At 44.0% G+C, this 18,285-nt stretch overlaps 1 protein-coding gene across 4 annotated transcripts in view; it reads right to left on the bottom strand.

Annotated features, from left to right (window-relative positions):
- Nucleotides 1–1,187: 1,187 nt before the first annotated feature.
- CYB5R4 (cytochrome b5 reductase 4) overlaps nt 1,188–18,285 on the bottom strand; it is a 415,380-nt gene continuing 398,282 nt past the window's right edge. For all 4 annotated transcript variants that reach the window (XM_073589653.1, XM_073589651.1, XM_073589652.1 and 1 more), the window contains one exon: nt 1,188–1,614. In XM_073589653.1, coding sequence (XP_073445754.1) covers nt 1,560–1,614 — 55 coding nt within the window. In that variant the 3' untranslated portion in view covers nt 1,188–1,559. The remainder of the gene's footprint in view (nt 1,615–18,285) is intronic.

Genomic DNA, 18,285 nt, shown 5'->3' on the forward strand with positions numbered 1-18,285 from the left:
TTCATGACATGTTGTGGTAAATTTTGGTTGATACGAATTGCATTTATTTATGAAAATATCGAAAATTTTACAAATTTTTGCAATTTTCAAACTGTGCCTAAACAGTGGAAATCCCTGACAAGTGACCCCATGTTGGAAACTACAACCCTCAAGAAACTTATCTAGATGTGTGGTGAGCAGCTTGAATCCCCAGGTGCTTCATTGAATTTTATGTTGAACAAAGGAAATTAAAAAAAATGTAATTTTTTTCTCACAAAAATGTTACTTTAGCCACAAATTTAGCATTTTCCACAAGGGTAACAGAAACAATGGACCACACAGATTAATATGCAATTTCTCATGAGTACACCAATACCCCATACATACCGATACGTTATTTATTATTTTACTTAGTCCCTCTATGGGACTTCAACTTTTATTACTCTGATCCCTACTCCAATGCATTCCAATGCACCAGCAATGTAACGCCTTTTAGACAATGCTCCTGTCATTGTCTAACAGGCCATCATAGCTGTCAGTTCAGGAAGTCATTATTTGTCCTCCAACCATCGGGCCCCCAGCGGCATTAAAATGGTCAATCCACAAAATGCTTCCATCCATAGCAATCGAATTCTTTATGTTCTTATAATAAACATGCAGTCGTAGGAACAAGACTTCTGTTTATCGGGTCTGTAGTTGTTAGTCAATTAGCGGCTAATTTGCTTAATTAAAGATTTCACATTTTCTTCTAGTGCAAATGGAAATACTCTTGTGACTGTGCTGCTGAGGACTTAAGGGAAAACAGATTCATTCTACTTCAATTCTATGCTTCTGCAAATAAATAAGTACTTCCTTAACTCACTATTATACAGCTCTACAACCCATCAATATGAACGTCCTATAGATTTTCTTTTTCATCTACTTGCTCATAGGCCCCATTTTATTTATTTTATTACAGTGGTTAGCACTGGAGCCTTGTAGCGCTGGGGTCCTGGGTTCAAATCCCACCAAGGACAACATCTGCAAGAAGTCTGTATGTTCTCCCCGTGTTTGTGTGGGTTTTTTCCAGGTTCTCCAGTTTTCTTCTACAATCCAAAGACATACTGATAGAGAATCTAGATTGTGAACCCCAGTGGGGACAGTGTTGATAATGTCTGTAAAGTGCTGTGTTATATTAGCATGTAAAATAAATAATCTTACAAGCAGGGTTGCCAACTTGATTTTTTACTATTTCTGGACAGCTAATAAAAAAAGTACAAAAAAAATACAACACATGGCTGTTTTATTTTGACAGCAGTGTTACATTTTGAATGACGGAACTGTGCATTGATAGTACCCAAAGTTTATTTATTATAGAGGATATTTACAGTGGAATATATTTTTATACATCTTGTTTTAACTAAAAAAACAAAACAAACACAAAATATACTTGAAACTGTATGTTATCCTGAAGAAAGTATAGGCAAAAGGCCTCAATTTAATTCAACCTTGTTTTGATGATCATTGTGCATAGTAAATGGTATCAAAGATATACAAACATTTCTATCAGCAGCTGATCACAAATGGATCCATGAGAACAGTTACTCTGTGAACACAAAGATTTCTTCTTTGGTAAAGCCAAGATCTTCTAGGAACCTACAAAAAAATAAATGACAAGAAACATGCTAAAGAAATGTTGTAATTTTCAGTTTTCTAAAACAATCCATAAATATCTTTATTTCAGAGGAGAAAAATAGCCACTGGAAAAGTCTTGGATATCAGCCATTCATACATTCTTTAACATTCGAGCAAGGTTTTCATACTGGTTATCTTCCTTGGAGTTGTGCAAACTTGAATAGAAGATGGGAAGCCAAGCGCTGCTTCATTAGAACCATTAAGAATGTTGTCACCAATTATATCTATACAATAATCGCAAAAATATTGCTGTGGTTAGTGTCATTTTTTAATCTGGATAGGTCATTACTTTAAGTGTGTGCATATCTGCATGTGGCGCTCATACATGATAACTGAATGAATCAACAACTTTTGAAAATTTTGCTTCCATTTTTTTCATCCCTTGCATATTATTAGCATTGTTCTGCATATGTTTGATCTAAAACTACATAAAAAAGCAAAAAATTCTAATACTGTTGTGGGTTAGTTTACTACTATGTAACTATTGTAGATGGATTGCAGTTGACTTTGTAGCCTTAGTCATAGGATGAAATGACGTGTGACCACCTAAAATCTGCTATGATCATCTCTGGTTATTACTAAATATGTAATATAAGACACAACAGACAATATTTCGCATGAGTATATGACAATACAGCAGTATAGTAAAAGTGAGAATAAAGAAAAGAAGATGTATGTGGGGTTGATGTGAGCATTTTTGGCTATAAGACATTCTGAATGTACTAGGAAATGTAAAAATAATGCCCAAGAAAATATTTTTTCTTAGATGGAAGATTCTACAACTAGTTCTGGGACACAGCAATGGGCAGTACAACACATGAGAATTTGCTACTGGGCATGTGGGAGGAGACCATAGCCTTCCCGGATGACTCTGGACATAGAAGAGAATAGGTGGAACTGTGCCCTATATTTATTGCAATATTTTTATACGACTTTCTCTGAAATTGGTAATTTTGGAATACAACCTAACCACAATCCTATTAGCCTAAGTTTATCCTTTGACATACAAAAGAATAGCCTACTGTCACAACTCTGTTGCCAGGGGTCCTGGGACCACTGGCTCCTTCCCTGTCTCTAACAATAGGAGTGCCCTAGCTCGCCCTCTTCCCTGGATTACTTCTGATGGTGAAGAAGCCGTGACCACGTACTTTTCCTTAGCTCCTGAATCTGCCCTCAGTCTGGAACGTTCCCTCACCAAGGAAAGAGGGGGAGTAGTATACCTTAGTACACCAACCAGACTAACAAGGTAATACGAACAGGGGTAGCAAAAAATAAAAAAACATACAAATATACTCACACATGTAACAGAGGAAAGCACCAGGGAGTGGAGGGTGGGGCTAAATTAAAGTAGGAGAAGAAAGGGAATTATCACACACTCAAAACCTAGCAACAGTCACAGATAAACCAACAGCAACCCCCAGCCATGCAACATAAATGAGCTATGACAATGAGTGCTAGCCAGGGCCTAGTTTATACAGGAGATATGAGTGGCTAATAGTGCACAGCTGAGAGCCTAAACGCTCCAGGAGCACTCAACAGAGCAGATTAACCCTTGCACTGCCAAAAGAAAAGTACACCGTTTAATAAGAAGGGGAAGTGTTTCCAATCAGTGCAGGAGTAGGAGAAATCAGATGCTGCAGTCTTCTGGCTCCTCTTTGACCCGTGACACATACTTTTTTTTGTTGGTTGCTTTGATCCCAAGAATTTCCTCGGGTACCCTTGAAACATAGGTTTACATAAAACCAACTGTGACCAACTCTCTTCTACAACGGAACAGTCAACATCCTGTGTTACTGGAAAGAGATATCCACAAGGGGCAGTGCATAAAGGCAATGAGATTGGAGATGACAGTTGGTTATCATAAAGTTACATGGACAACTGTAACAGTCATTTGAGAACTTGTAGCAGAATGTTTATGTCTGCCCCTAGCTCCTCCTTCCTCCATAAATATAAAAGACCAACTATAATCTTACATCTCAGTAATGGGAAAGTCTGTCTTCCCCCAAATACAGATTTTACCCATTGAGATTAAAAAAGGTAATCCAGAAGGAGAAAGAAGATATTTTTTCTTGATAAGATACATTGTAAAAGTGTGACGCTGGCTATTGTCACTTTTCATGGAGAAGCAGGGGCAGAGGAGTCAAAAAGTCTGGGGTCGAATACCAACAGTGTATGACGAGTGCAGCGGGGCAAGACAATGGAGTATACAGTTCACAGTCCAAAGTTGGCCGTCCAAAAAGGAGCAAATAGAGACAAAGTGGCTGGGCAAATGAATAGTAAAAGGCAAGGTCTGAAGTCAGGCAGAAAAAGATCAAAACAGCAGAACACTAAAGCAAAAGGCACGCACCCAATCAAGCAAAGCTACAACGGACAATGTTCTGTCCATTGCTAGCCAGTTAAATAACCAGGCGATCAACCTGAAAGGGTGACACCTGGAGGAAGCCCAGCAGGCCTAGCCTGTGATTGGGCTGCTGGGCAACCCTAAATTATCATGGAGACTATTTCTAATTAGCATGTTGATAGTCACAATGCTCCAGTCCTGATTGGCTGACTGGGCTGTTCTATTCACAATACTGGAAGCCTAGTACACCCCTGCCATCTATAGGGCAGTTGAACGGTCACTCACTGCGTCCTAGCAGACAGGGCACGGTGGATTTGTGACAGTATCCCCTCTTCTAGGGGTAGAAAAAGTCCAGTAGATTGCTTTGACATTTCTTCTCTACAGCAAGAGAACTGGCAGCTCTATTGGCTCCACCTCATGTAAGTGGACGTGCTCAGGGGGATATAAAAAGCACCCTGCTGCTAACCATGCCTCTAATGAATTCTGCGATCCATCTGTATGGCCTCGGTCATGTCCTAATCCAAAGAAGAAGAAGAATGAAGAGCCAGAGTGTCCTTAAGAGCTTCAGAAAGGCCTCTACGGAATTTTCGCCTGAAAACTGAATAATTCCACTGAACTTCAGTGCACCATTGTCAGTACTTGGTACTACAGTCCTGCCTGGTTCATCATAAACTAAACCTAAAGTGCCAAAGATGGCATTAACAGAAGACTGTTCTTGGGTTTGTGGGACAAATAAAATGTCCAGGTCTGAGGGCTCCTGTGCAGTAGGGACATGATTATTCCCACCAGCTGGAACTCATCCCCTGAAGATCAAGTTTGCAGGGTAAACAATAGATTACAACTCTCAATGAACACTATAAACTAGTGTTTCTCTCCCGACAATTTATCAGGAAGAACAACTACAGGTTCGGGAGACACCAACTGAACGTCAGAAGGTACAGACATCGCAGCCACTCCCGGAAGTGAAGAGCTATGGGAAGCATTCATCAAGCTGCTACATTCATCAAGCTGCTACATCTGACCCTGCAATAATTCATAGCTCTGGTGCTCTTTGGCCAAATCATGATTTATTTAAGTCAGATTTGCCACCTGATCACAAAGCGAATGAATGGGATCCATACTGGCAAAAAAAAAGTATGTGGTCATTTGTAATGTGACATTGGCTATCGTCATTACTCGTGCACAAGCCGTGAGGCAGGGAAGTCAAGAAGAACGAAGTCAAATACCAATATAGTATGTCAGAGGCAGAGGGGGAAGACAAAAGAGTAAAAAGGTCACTGTCCGAAGTTGGCAGTCCAAAATGAAGTGGATAGAGACAAAGGGTCTAGGCAAATGAATAGTAAAAGGCAATGTCGGAGGTCAGGTATCAGAAGATCGGAACAGCAGAACACTAAAGCATGGGGCAAGCATTCGACCAAGCAAAGCTACAACTGACAATGGTTTGTCCACTGCCAGCCAGCTAAATAGCCAGGTGATCACCCTGAAAGGGCGACACATGGAAGAATTCCAGCAGGCTCAGCCTATGATAGGGATGCTGGGCAATCCTATATTTGCATGGAGTCAAACCAGCACACCCTGATTCGGCAGCTGGACTATCCCTAATTAGCATTAGAATAGTCAGCACGTTGCAGTCCAAATTGGGTAGCTGAGCTATCCCATTCACAGTTCTCACTGTCCAGTACGCCACTCCAATCTATTGGCTGGCTGAGCTGTCACTCTCTATGTACCTAGAACACAATGAGTGGCAGATTCGTGACAAAAAGCTACTTAGTTTCATGTGACCTGTTGATTTATTAAATAAAAATTTAAAATGACGGTTACACTTTTTAACACCTTAAGGACCAAGCCATTTTGTACGTTAATAATCAAGCCTCATTTTCAAAATTTGACCAGTGTCACTTTATGTGGTAATAATTCTGGAAAAGTTACATGGACAACTGTAACAGACATTTGAGAACTTGTGGCAGAATGTTTATGTCTGCCCCTAGTTCCTCCTTTCTCCATCTATATATATAAAATTGAATGTACAGTATTTGTGTATGTGTGTATCACCAACCAATCACGAAGCATCTTTCATTTCACCAGAGCTGTTTAAAAGAAGCTGAGCTGTGATTGGTTGCTATGAGCAACAGTTTTCCTTGCAACCAATCACTAAGCATCTTTCATTTCACCAGAGCTGTTTAAAAGAAGCTGAGATGTGACTGGTTGTTATGAGCAACAGTTTTCCCACTCCACAACACCTCAGCAGACACTGACCGGGTGGCAGAAATCTAACATCCTTTTGTAAATGTAGGTAAATATATGTTGTTGTGGAGGGGTTCGGACTGTATGCCTCTATATATTGTGACCACCTGTTGGGTGCAATTTCTTGCCCCTATGTATTGTAGTAGATGTATTTTAAAATCTGTATTCAATAAAGATATCATTTTTTATGGGATTCTATGACTGCTTTCAGTCTTTTTTCTAAGCCTAAAGAAAGGAGCAGAGAGCACAAGAGAGAAATAAATTACCCACTCCCGTGCCCATATGCCCATCACACATCCTCCATCCCATAGGCACATATCTTCCCTCTTAAAGGGATCTCCGGTATGGACGTTCGGGCAAATCCCTCAGTGCGCTGATTCTGACCCCAGGCTTCTATTAAAGGGATCTCCGGTATGGAAGTCAGGGCAAATCCATTCAGCGCTTTGGTTTTGACCCCAGGCCTCTCTTAAAGGGATCCCCGGTATGGAAGTTAGGACCGTTCCACTCAGCGCTGTGGTTCTGACCCCAGGGTCTCTTAAAGGGATCATTGGCATGGAAGTTAGGGCAATTCCACTAAGCGCTCTGGTTCTGACCCCAGGCCTCTCTTAAAGGGATTCACGGTATGGAAAGTGAGGGCAAATCCACTCTCCGTTTTGGTACTGACCCCAGGCTCTCTCTTAAAGGGATCCCCGGTATAGAAGTCAGGGCAATTGCCTTCAAATGCTCTGGTACTCACTGTAGGCTCTCTTAAAAGGGATCTCTTGTATGAAAGTTAGGCCAAATCCCTCAGCGCTCTGATTCTGACCCCAGGATTCTATTAAAGGGATCATTGCTATGTAAGTCAGGGCAAATCCACTCAGCCCTCTGGTTCTGATCTCAGGCTCTCTTAAAGGGATCCCCGGTATGGAAGTAAGGGCATTTCCCCTCAGCGCTAGGGTTCTGACCCAGGCCCCTCTTAAAGGGACCCACGGTATGGAAGTGAGGGAAAATCCACTCTGCGCTTTGGTACTGACCCCAAGCCTCTCTTAAAGAGATCTTCAGTATGGAACTTAGAGTAAATCCTTCAGCGCTCTGATTCTCACCCCAGGCTTCTATTAAAGGGATCTGTTATGATTGAGTCACCGTAGGAGGCAGACACAAAAATAGAAGCTACGTCCAGAAAACCAGAGAAGTTGGCAACTATCAGATTGCAGACCCCTGAACCTATCAACACAACTAGCAGTAGCCGTGGGGGGTTCCTACGATGCCCTAGACCCTTCGATCACAGCCGGAGCGCTAAGTAGCCGAAAGACAGAAAAGGAAATCTAAACTGCCCCAGAGCAGACCCCAAAGTAAAAGGCAGCCCCCAACATATAATGACGGTGAAGCAAGATGAAAAAACACTCACACAGATAGAAAGATAGGCTGAGCAAACGATGGGGCCCAAGCTAACTAAACAGAAAAGGAAAGGAAGGTTGCTGTCTGCAATCTGCGAAAACCCTATCAAAGACATAAGCCAACAAGCTGATATGAAAAAGACCCTGAAGCAGCTAGGCTTCAAAAACTAAATCAGCACTCAGGTATTTTCAGAAGACAGAGCTAAAGGAATTCAGCACACCCCAGCAGGGAATGGCAGAAATCCAGAAAAACAAAGCAAAACAAAGTCAAAGCACCAATGCAAAAAGCCGAGCAGAAAACTTAGCTTTAGAGGAGCAGGAATTCAGACTGGTCTCCAAGGACCCCACAGAGAAATCACCCGCAGGGCAGAAGGGCGTAGGCAGCCTTATATCCAGTCAGTAACTCCACTCAGCCAGTCATCATCATCAGACTCAGGTGTTTGATAATCAGGCTCACTACCTTTCTTTACCAGAAGAGGGAGTTCCTCGGGCCTCAGTAGTGAAGGGGAAAATGAACTCACAACAGTACCTCCCTCTTGAGGAGGGGTCACCGAACCCTCAACCACGCCACCAGGGCGATCAGGGTGAGCCCGATGAAAGGCACGCACCAATCTTTTGGCATGAATATCAGAGGCAGAGACCCAGGAATTATCCTCCTGACCATAACCCTTCCATTTAACCAAATACTGGAGCCTTCGTCTAGCCAGACGGGAATCCAGTACTTTCTCTACCTCATATTCCATGTTACCTTCAACCAATACAGGGTCTGGAGGTGCCACCCCCGGAACAACAGGTGCAACAAACCTCTTCAACAAAGATTTATGGAACACATTATGGATTTTAAATGTAACAGGAAGAGCCAAACGAAAAGAGACCGGATTAATAATCTCCAAAATCTTGTAAGGTCCAATAAATCTAGGCTTAAACTTAGGAGAAGCCACCTTCATAGCAATATTTTTTGATGATAACCACACCATATCACCAACCTTAAACTGGGGACCAATGGTCCTATGTCGATTGGCAAACCGCTGGGCCTTTTCCTGGGAGAGAGATAACTTATCCACCACTTGGTCCCAGATCTGGTGCATTCTCTCCACCACAGTGTCAACACCTGGGCAGGCAGAAGTCTCCACCTGCCCTGAAGAAAATCGAGGATGAAACCCAAAGTTACAAAAAAAAGGTGACATCAAAGTGGCAGAACTAGCTCTATTATTTAAAGCAAATTCGGCCAAGGGCAAAAATGAAACCCAATCATCCTGATCAGCAGAAATAAAACATCTCAAATGACTCCAAGGTCTGGTTTGTTCTCTCTGTCTGCCCATTGGTCTTAGGGTGAAAAGCAGAGAAGGACAACTGAATTCCCAGCTTGGAACAGAAAGTTCTCCAAAATCTAGACACAAACTGGACTCCTCTGTCAGATACAATGTTCTCAGGAATCCCGTGCAAGCGAACCACCTGTTGTAAAAACAGGGGCACCAACTCAGAGGAAGACGGCAACTGAGGGAGTGGTACAAGATGAACCATCTTAGAGAACCTATCACAAATCACCCAAATAACAGTCATCCTTTGAGAGACAGGCATATCAGAGATGAAATCCATTGAAATGTGGGTCCATGGCCTCTTGGGGACAGGCAAAGGCATCAACAACCCACTAGAGCGAGAACACGATTTAGACCGGGAGCACGTCCCACAGGACTGCACAAAATTCCTGACATCAAGAGACAAGGAGGGCCACCAAAAAGACCGACTCACCAGATCTCTAGTACCAAAAATACCTGGATGACCAGCCAAAGCAGGGCAATGAACTTCAGACATCACTCTCTTCTTCCACTGGTCAGGAACATACAGCTTTCCACTGGGACAACGCTCAGGTTTGTCCTCCTGGAACTCTTCCAGAGCACGTCTCAAATCGGGCGAGATGGCAGAAAGAACTACCCCTTCGCCTAAGATGGTAGCAGGCTTGGTCACCACAGGAGAATCAGCAAAGAAGCTCCTAGAGAGGGCGTCTGCCTTGACATTCTTAGTTCCAGGAAGAAAAGAAACCACAAAATCAAAACGTGTAAAAAAACAAGGCCCACCTAGCCTGTCTAGGGTTCAAGCGCTTAGCCGACTCTAGGTAAATCAAATTCTTGTGGTCAGTGAGGACCACGACTTGATGCTTAGCTCCCTCCAACCAATGTCTCCACTCCTCAAATGCCCATTTCATGGCCAACAGTTCCCGATTCCCCACATCATAGTTACGTTCAGATGGAGAGAACTTTCGGGAAAAGAAAGCACAGGGATTCATTTTAGATGTTACAGGATCCTTTTGGGACAAAACAGCTCCTGCACCAATCTCAGAAGCATCCACCTCTACCTGGAACGGAAGTGAGACATCAGGTTGCCGCAAAACCGGGGCGAAGGTGAATCTTCGCTTCAGCTCCTAAAAGGAAGAAACAGCCTCCGGAGACCAATTTAACACATCAGCACCCTTCTTAGTCAAATCAGTCAATGGCTTGGCAATACTAGAAAATTTTGCTATAAATTTCCGATAAAAATTAGCAAAACCCAAAAACTTCTGGAGGGCCTTCAAAGAAGTGGGCTGAACCCAATCGTAAATGGCCTGTACCTTGGCCGGGTCCATTTCAATAGTTGACGGGGACAAAATAAATCCCCAAAAAGAAATCCTCTGTACTCCAAAAAGGCATTTAGATCCTTTGACATACAGGAAATTCTCCCTCAAGATCTGGAACACAGTCCGAATATGTTCCACATGAGAATCCCAATCCTTGGAGAAGATCAAAATATCATCCAGATAGATAATCAAAAATTTATCGACAAAATCTCGGAAAATATCGTTCATGAAGCACTGGAAGACAGAAGGGGCATTAGTGAGCCCAAAAGGCATCACCAGGTACTCAAAATGTCCCTCCAGAGTATTAAACGCTGTCTTCCATTCATCCCCATGCTTAATGCGAATAAGATTATACGCCCCCCTGAGGTCAAGCTTGGTAAACCAGCAAGCACCTTTAACTCTGGAGAATAGATCAGAAATCAGGGGTAACGGATACTGATATTTAACAGTAATTTTGTTGAGGGCACGATAATCAATACAAGGTCTTAATGATCCATCCTTTTTGGCTGCAAAAAAAAAAACGGCACCTAAGGGTGACAAGGATGGTCTAATATGACCCTTCTCCAACGCCTCCTTAATATAGGACCGCATAGCCTCGTGCTCGGGTACAGATAAATCGAAGAGCCGACCCTTGGGAAATTTACACCCCGGGCTCAGTTCAATTGCACAGTCATAACTCCTATGAGGAGGCAGAGACGCAGACTGATTCTCACTAAATACATCATAAAAGTCCGCCAAATAATCAGGAACATCATGCGACTGAGGAGAGGTGGAAAACACCAGAGCCTCACTAAAGGCACACCGACAACCCCAACTCACCACAGACACAGATTTCCAATCCAAAACTGGATTATGAATTTGTAACCAGGGAAACCCCAGAACAATAGTATCGTGCAGATTATGCAACATCAAAAATCTGCAATTTTCTTGATGGTCTGGGGCGACCCGCATTACCACCTGGGTAATAATTTACAATTATTTTTGAAATTCAAAAATCTAGACCGATCCCCAAAAAATACATCAGGTGTAGGAATCTTTGGTTCAGCAACATGTGAATGAGCAAGGTAGGCGGAAATTCCCCGCACTTCCGCAGCGAGCTGCTCCACAAGATCAGACAATTGCTTTATCTCCATTGAGAGAAAAAAAAATTCCCCCTACGGCCTCAGAGATATAGAGGAAAAAATATACACACTTTTTTTTTTTAAACAATTCTTTCCTGCTATTGAGTACCCTAGGATCTGCGGTATGGCGGGTGATTCTGTTATGATTGAGTCACCGTAGGAGGCAGACACAAAAATAGAAGCTACGTCCAGAAAACCAGAGAAGTTGGCAACTATCAGATTGCAGACCCCTGAACCTATCAACACAACTAGCAGTAGCCGTGGGGGGTTCCTACGATGCCCTAGACCCCTCGATCACAGCCGGAGCGCTAAATAGCCTAAAGACAGAAAAGGAAATCTAAACTGCCCCAGAGCAGACCCCAAAGTAAAAGGCAGCCCCCAACATATAATGACGGTGAAGCAAGATGAAAAAACACTCACACAGATAGAAAGATAGGCTGAGCAAACGATGGGGCCCAAGCTAACTAAACAGAAAAGGAAAGGAAGGTTGCTGTCTGCAATCTGCCAAAACCCTATCAAAGACATAAGCCAACAAGCTGATATGAAAAAGACCCTGAAGCAGCTAGGCTTCAAAAACTAAATCAGCACTCAGGTATTTTCAGAAGACAGAGCTAAAGGAATTCAGCACACCCCAGCAGGGAATGGCAGAAATCCAGAAAAACAAAGCAAAACAAAGTCAAAGCACCAATACAAAAAGCCGAGCAGAAAACTTAGCTTTAGAGGAGCAGGAATTCAGACTGGTCTCCAAGGATCCCACAGAGAAATCACCCGCAGGGCAGAAGGGCGTAGGCAGCCTTATATCCAGTCAGTAACTCCACTCAGCCAGTCATCATCATCAGACTCAGGTGTTTGATAATCAGGCTCACTACCTTTCTTTACCAGAAGAGGGAGTTCCTCGGGCCTCAGTAGTGAAGGGGAAAATGAACTCACAACAGGGATCATTGGTATGGAAGTCAGGGCAAATCCACTCAGCGCTCTGGTTCTGATGCCAGGCCTCTCTTAAAGGGATCCCCGGTATGGAAGTTAGAACCGTTCCACTCAGCGCTCTTCTGACCCCAGGCTGATGGGATGATGTGGGATATTAGGGGTAGTAGTCCGGTGGCTGTGACAGGATGATGTGGGATATTAGTGGCTAGGTGTCCTGTGGCTCTAACTGACGGGATGATGTGGGATATTAGGGGTAGTAGTCCAATGGCTTTGACAGGATGATGTGGGATATTAGGGGTAGTAGTCCAGAGGCTCTGACGAGATGATGTGGGATATTACAGATTTTACTCATTGAGATTAAAAAGGGTAATCCAGAAGGAGAAAGAAGATATTTTTCTCTGATAAGATACATTGTAAAAGTGTGACGCTGACTATTGTCACTTCTCATGAAGAAGCAGGGGAAGGGGAGTCAAAAAGTCTGGGGTCAAATACCAGACGTGCATGTCAAAGGCAGAGGGGCAAGACAAATGGGTATACAGGTCACAATCCAAAGTTGGCAGTCTAAAAAGGAGAAGATAAGAGACAAAGTGGCTAAGCAAACGAATAGTAAAAGGCAAGGTCTGAAGTCAGGCAGAAAAAGATCAGAACACTAAAGCAAAAGGCACTCACCCCACCAAACAAAGCTACAACTGACAATGGTCTGTCCATTGCTAGCCAGATAAATAGCCAGGCGACCACCCCAAAAGGGAGACACCTGGAGGAAGCCAAGATATTTGTAATGCAAAATTATCTTGAATAGATTGAGGATGTTATTTCACATTTGGAGAATCTCCAAGGTTCAAGAAGATGAAACTCCCACAAGTGACCCTACTGTGGAAACTATACCTCTTGAAGAATTCATTTAGGGGTCTAGTGAGCATTTTAAACCCACTGAAAAGTTAAATTTTTTCAACTAAAATGTTGTTTTAGCCCCAAGTTTTTAATTTTCAAAACAGCTAATAGGATAAAATGGACCACAAAATGCAATGTGGCAATGCCCATATGTGGTCAAAACTACTTTCTAGGCACATGCAAAGCTCAGAAGGGAAGGAGTGCCACATCGGAGTGCAGATTTGCCTGGAAAGGTTTGCGGGTGCCAGAGACCCTGAAGTGTCAGGAGAGCACAACCTCCCATAAGTGACTCCATTTTATAAACTATACCTCTTAATGAAATCATCCAGGGGTGTAGTGAGCATACTGACACCACATGTGTTTGCTAAACTGTTATAATATTGAGTGGTGAAGAAAAAAAAAATTACATTTTTACCACTATAATGTTGCTTTAGACCTAGATTTTACATTTTTACAAGGATAAATAGGTAAAAATTACCATATAATTTGTTACCCAATTTCTGCTGAACAAGGCAATACTCCATATGTGGCTGAATAGTACTTTTAGCCACACAGCAAGACTCGGGAGGAAAGGAGTGCCATTTGACTCTTGGAGAAGAAATTATCGTAGAATAATTAGCAGACTCCATATACAGAGGCCCTAAGTGCTAGAAGAGCAGAATCCCCCTCAATTTGGAAATTACACCCCTCTTGGAATTTATCTATAGGTCTAGTGATGATTTTGACTATTAGTGCTTTGCAGAAACGATGTATAACAGCAAGTAAGATAAAATAAAATATAACTTTTAATGCATAGCTTAAAAAATCAAACCTAAAGTGTCACCAAATAGTGATTAAAATGAGATGCCCATACATTGGGTGATCCCCAAGGGATAATTAAATACACCCAAAAGCATCAGATAGGAATATAGAATGCAGCTAATGTAACATCCAAACAGCAATCTATATATATTGGATACAGCATAAAAAATAACAGCAAAATACCATAGCCAAATGCACTCATATGTTTATATACTGGCTAAACCAAAAAAAGGGGGAAGAGGTTCATAGCCACAAATAGATGAGAATAATAAAAGGAACAATCTCACCAATATTTTGCAGACGGTCAGGAGTCTCCAGGGATACTCATCGTACATATGGATAGGCAGCAGTGGGAGTACAATACCCTGTCACAACCCTCATAAGCTGACCATTACCTGATCCCCAGACTCCTGCCCTGACAAGGGCAGTCCACAACTAGCCCTAGATTGCACAAGCCCTACACTTTCCCTTCAAGGAGCGTCCCAACACGTTTCATCCAAGTAATTCTTCAGGGGACTAACTTGTTCAAAAGTGCCACAGTGCTAAAGCTAAGAGACATACATCCTCCTGCTCTCAATACTATCTGCTGTCTGCAGTGAGCGGAGGAAAAAGGGCTTATTTATATCATCAGGGTGATCCACACAGCCCCATCATAATTAATTCAGTGAGTCACACATGTATACTCACTCTCACTTTACATATCAATTGTCCTCCATTATATGATTCTTCCCCAAGGTGCGCGCCACAGTTCGCATTAACTCCGCCCCCCATGACATCACAGAGCAAAACGTCCTGGGTACAGAGCACTGACTGGTCAAAGACGCCACACTTCCGGTGAAACCAAAATGGCGGATGCCCCACTTCCGGTGACGTCTAAAAACACAATAGACGCCCTTGGGAATTCCCCACTTCCGGTAAAACCAAGATGGCGGGTGCCCCACTTCCGGTGACATCTATACGCGCAAAAGCCGCCTTTGGGAGCGCCCCATTTCTCATAGGTGGATCCGCATCATGCCCCACTTTCATAGAAGCACATATAATGGTGCCGCCCCACTTCCAATAATTGGAACCGCATCAAGCCACACCTCCTGGAAAGAAGTGCCACCCACAGCAACAGCACCAAAACGACGCTGGCAAAGGGGAAATAGCACGCAATTAACACAAAACACCCCCGGTCCACCGGAGCAGAGATAAATTTAAATAACATCCAGATATAGTGGTAATTCAGTGATAAATCAAAAACAACGATTGATCACATATGAAAAACATGCAGCAACACCACCTAAATGGAAATCACTTCAAGCGGTCCTTAGGGGAACACAATACACCTCACCAATATGGTGAAATATATGAAGGGAGCGGGGAGAAAGACTAAAGCCCTCCTCACAAATATCAAAGAGGGGAATAATGTTGGACAATGTAAAGTACCAATATGGAAAGGATATATACAAACGTACAATGCAAATCCTAGTAATTGGTGACAAAAATAGTTTGCAGAAACGAGCAGTAGCAATGGATCTGGCTAAGTGAAAATACAATTATATCATTGTAGTGCCCGATATATTGCACCCAGCTCGTGCTTCTGGAGACACGCACTCTGTAAATTAAGTGGGCTCTCATCGCTACAGTAATGTCATATATGTGGATGGGGCATTTGGATTTGGGAGTGCAGATTTCACTGGATTTCTATTGGTTGGAGCCACATCACTTTTCTAGAGCCTTTGTGCTACCAGTTATGTAGACACCACTTATATTTCTGTTAACAGATGACAGACCTGAGTGGGAACTTGTTTTCTTGTGGTTTGAGTAGAAGCTTTTATTGATGGCAAACATTTTGGATCAGTTCACATTTATCCTGTGCTCTATGCTGAGCACTTAAATTGGGGGTTACCTGTCAGACGTGGCGAACCAGACGTCCTCCTGCCCGCGTCCACGCGTCGCTCGTCTGCGCCACAGTAAGCCCAGCAGGAAGCGCCCGACGAGAAATGATCCAGGACGTTCTCGCGCGACCAGCGATGAGCAGCGGGGGAGCCGGTCGGAGTTAAGTATCAGACATAGCGATATCGCTAGCAATATCGCTACTACGTCACAAAATCGGTGACGTTACAGCGATATTGCTAGCGATATCGCTATGTGTAACGGGGGCTTTACAGCAGGAGCTCGGCTGTTAGCTGAGCTGTGCTCCTGCAGTGATCGTGCAGGAGGTGCGGATATTTCAGTATCTCCTGCATGATCATGCTGTGATCGGTCAGTCAGATTGATTGACCGATCACAGCGATCTGAGTGCTTGGACCAAAAAAAAATCCGTCCCTGGACCTCTTCACGTGGCGCTCAGATGTCAACAACAGCTGTCGGCATGGAACAGTCATTGTGTGTTTACACACAGTATAGTTTTAATCAATGACATACATAGCAAGTCAAGATGCGGGAACGGAAACCTGCTCATGATATACTTTGTATGTAATTAGTCGTTAAGGGGTTAAAATATGGATTTTTGTGAGGACTCACCGTAAAATCCTTTTCTCCAAGACGCTCATTGGGGGACACAGGTACTATGGGTGTATGCTACTGCCACCTGGAGGCTGACACTAAGTGAACAAAAAAAGGTTAGCTCCTCCTCCGCCGCATACACCCTCGCACTGATTGCGGGCGGAAACCAGTTTAGTGCAACAGCAGTAGGAGAACACAAAATAAATCAGCCTTAATGCAGAGAATAATATTTCTGAACAAAAGGACCACCCTAACATCAGCAAAAAATGCATATTAATTAAATAAACAAGAGCCAACTGGCTAATAGGGTGGGTGCTGTGTCCCCCAATGAGCGTCTCGGAGAAAAGGATTTTACGGTGAGTCCTCACAAAAATCCATATTTCTCCTTCTTCTCATTGGGGGACACAGGTACTGTGGGACGTCCTAATGCAGTCCCTGAGTGGGAGATTGACTCACCGATCCAAGCCACATGCACCTCCTGTTTAAAGGTGTGTCACCGCTGCTTGGAGAATCCTTCTACCCAGGCTCGCATCTGACGAAGCCCGAGTATGCACACTGCAATGTTTAGAAAACGTGTGCAGGCTGGATCAGGTTGCTGCCTTGCATACCTGCTCCGCCGAAGCCTGGTGCCGAAGCACCCAAGAGGCACCCACTGCCCGAGTCGAGTGCGCCCTGATCCCTGCCGGAATCGGCGTGCCTCTAATGCGGTAGGCCTCCTGAATAGTTAAACCAATCCATCTGGCTATGGTCGCTTTTGAGGCTGCGAGTCCCTTCCTGCGCCCTTCGGGGAGCACAAACAGCGTATCCGTCTGGCGAAAGGGTGCCGTCCAAGACACATAACTCCTGAGTGCTCTCACCAGGTCTAGTGTGTGGAGAGCTCTTTCCACACGGTGTACTGGCGCTGGACAAAATGAAGGCAAGACGATATCCTCATTAATGTGAAATGAGGACACGACCTTCGTCAGAAAGGGGGGAGCTGGCCTTAGAACCACTTTATCCTTGAAAAAAGTGAGAAACGGAGCTCGGCATGACAGGGCCGCCAACTCTGAGACCCGCCTAATGGAAGTTATGGCTACCAAGAATACCACCTTCCTGGAAAGGTATGACAAAGAAATATCTTGCAGCGGCTCAAAAGGAGCTTCCTGCAGGACACTCAAGACCAGGTTAAGGTCCCAGGTGTCCAGAGGAGCCCTATAGGGAGGTACCAAATGGGAGACCCCCTGGATGAACGTCTTCACCTGCAAATTAGTAGCAATCTTTCGCTGGAAAAGGACGGACAAGACCGATATCTGTCTCTTAAGGGAGCTCGGGGCAAGCCCTGAGTCTAAACCCGACTTGAGAAAAGCCAAGATGTTGGGGATAGAAAAAGTTAGTGGAGAAAACCCGTGCTCTCGACACCAAGCAAAGAAGACGTTCTAAGTGTGATGGTAAATTCTCGCCGAAGTGGGCTTCCGGGCGCTAACCATTGTAGCAACCACCTCACGCCCAAACCCTGCCTGGGTCAGAATCCAAGATTCAATGGCCATGCCGTCAAACACAGGGCCTCTGAGTTCGGGTGGAAGATCGGGCCCTGGGACAGTAGATCTGGGTGCTCTGGCAGTCGCCATGGGACGTCGGTGAGCAGCTGCACCAGATCTGCGTACCATGCCCGACGGGGCCAGTCTGGTGCCAGCAGAATTGCTGGAACCCCCTCTGTTTTAATTTTCTTGATGACCCTCGGGAGTAGCGGCAGTGGAGGGAACAAGTATGGAAGGCGAAACTGGTTCCATGGCAGCACCAACGCATCCACGGCGATTGCTCGCGGGTCCCGAGAACGAGCAACAAACC

Source organism: Dendrobates tinctorius, unplaced genomic scaffold (assembly GCF_039654945.1).
Source record: "Dendrobates tinctorius isolate UK_male_01 unplaced genomic scaffold, ASM3965494v1 ptg000111l, whole genome shotgun sequence".
NCBI lineage: Eukaryota > Metazoa > Chordata > Amphibia > Anura > Dendrobatidae > Dendrobates > Dendrobates tinctorius.